The 2136-nt window shown below is 37.1% G+C and overlaps 1 protein-coding gene across 1 annotated transcript in view; it reads left to right on the top strand.

Moving 5' to 3' along the window:
• STAG1 (stromal antigen 1) overlaps window positions 1–2136 on the top strand; it is a 410571-nt gene that overhangs the window by 112896 nt on the left and 295539 nt on the right. The window contains exon 2 of the mRNA XM_017528196.1: window positions 349–460. Within this exon, the coding sequence (XP_017383685.1) occupies window positions 432–460 (29 nt within the window). The 5' untranslated portion in view covers window positions 349–431. The remainder of the gene's footprint in view (window positions 1–348; window positions 461–2136) is intronic.

A 2136-nucleotide genomic window follows, 5' to 3' on the forward strand; every position in this document is an offset into this window, starting at 1 on the left:
TCTCTTGACCTCGTGATCCACCCGCCTCGGCCTCCCAAAGTGCTGGGATTACAGGCGTGAGCCACTGCGCCCAGCGCTAATTTCTTTGTAATGCCAAATAAAATTTCATTGTGAGGATGTGCATGGTCTATTTATTCATTCACTTATTGAGGACATCTTGGTTGCTTCCAAGTTTTGGCAGTTACGAATAAAACTGCTATAAACACCTGTGGACATCAGTTTTCAGCTCATTTGGGTAAATACCAAGTAGTGTGATCACTGGTAGTGGTGTGTATTAATTGTAGTTTATGTATTCTGTCATCCTCATTTTTTTTTTTTTAAATAATTTCTTTTTTTTTTATTTGACAGGATTGCCTTTGAGGTTATTTTAAAAGTTTTGAGTTGTACAGCACTTGATTATTTTGCTGCATTGTGAAAGGACCTCTCCAGCAATGATTACTTCAGAATTACCAGTGTTACAGTAAGTATTGCAATTTTTTTAAGGAAAATTTTGGAATGTTTATTTCTCAAAATGCTCTCTTTGATGAGACATTTCAAATATGTTCTTTGATGTTGGGACAATATGTTTGCTATCTAAGTAGTAGGGTATATAATTACCATATCCATTTATGGCTTTTGCTATTGAAATGTCACCATGTTTTCTGATATTCAACAAAAAAGATGTTAATGTCCTATATCAGGAGTCAGCAAACTATGGCCCATGGGCCAAATCTGACATATTGTCTCTTTTTGCAAAATAAAATTTTGGATCAGAGCCCAAGTCATCCTTTACATACTATTTATGACTACTTTGTATTACAGGCGTGATAGTGATTGTATTACCCGGAAAGCCTAAAATATTTAGTCTGGCCATTTACAAAAAATAGGTTACTGTCCCCCATCTTATAATCTTCCTCTTCCCGCTCCCTGCTCACTTCCTGTTCCTTTATTATGATTCTTTCTTTTTTCTTAGATTGAGATTGTTGAGGAGTTCTGGCTACCAGAAGAAATCTAAGGGATATACCAGTTGACAGTTTTTCGTGGTATCCCATTAGATTTGTTGGAGTTACAGGACAGATTTAGAATTGGGACTTACTTAAGCTTTTTTTGAGACGGAATTTCCCGCTGTTGCCCAGGCTGGAGTGCAATAATGCGATCTCGGCTCACTGCAGTCTCTGCCTCCTGGGTTCAAGTGATTCTCCTGCATCACTGGAATTAAGGCACGCACCACCATGCCTGACTAAATTTTGTATTTTTAGTAAAGGTGGGGTTTCATTATGTTGGTAAGGCTAGTCTTTGCCTCCTTACCTCAGGTAATTTGCCTACCTCAGCCTCCCAAAGTGCTGGGATTATAGGCGTGAGCTACTGTGCCAGCCCGATTTAGAACTGGAACTTATTTTGGGAAATGTGGTCACAGAAATGGCAGATACTGTTCCATTCATAGCTGTTGTTGTGATGCAAATGGGGAATCTGGATTCTTTGATTCTGTGTGCTAGCAGTGGTTTAGATATAATGAAAGTGATGAGCACTTAAAGCCATTATGTATTATTACTACTCAATTCATATACATACATTATTTCCAAGAGACAACCTCTGGTTGATCTTTTGGCCCTTTATTTCCCTTCCAGCCTTCTAAGACACAAAGCTATCCAGATTTCTTTACCCGTTTGCAAAACCATTAATACCGTCCTTCTGTCTTTTCCCTGACAAATGGGAGATAAAATTTATTTCTGCCTACTTATATCATTCCCTTTTACCCCTGTACCTGAAAATAATATCATATATATAAATATATGAACATATATGAATACCATATAACTACCATATTTATATAATATTTAAGTTTGGAGGTCCTCTTACAGTATTTTCTTTCTTTTCTTTGTACTTACGCACTTCTGCCCTTACTTGGACAACTCGCTGTCTATTTAAGTCTTAGGCATAAGACTCCAGCAAGCTTTCTCTGGTTTCCTTGAAGTTGGGGTTATGAAATGTAGCATTTCATAACTATCCCTTCTTTTTTTCTGACCCATCTCCTAAACTGTATTGTGTGCATTACCTTTATATGTCCTACTGCTAGGACACTGTTGAGTATTAGGCAGGCCTTTAATAGCCCTTTGATAAAATATGAAACAGAGGTTATTTTTTTTTTTTTTTTTT

The sequence above is a fragment of the Cebus imitator genome, unplaced genomic scaffold (genome assembly GCF_001604975.1).
Source record: "Cebus imitator isolate Cc_AM_T3 unplaced genomic scaffold, Cebus_imitator-1.0 Scaffold53, whole genome shotgun sequence".
Classification (NCBI taxonomy): domain Eukaryota; kingdom Metazoa; phylum Chordata; class Mammalia; order Primates; family Cebidae; genus Cebus; species Cebus imitator.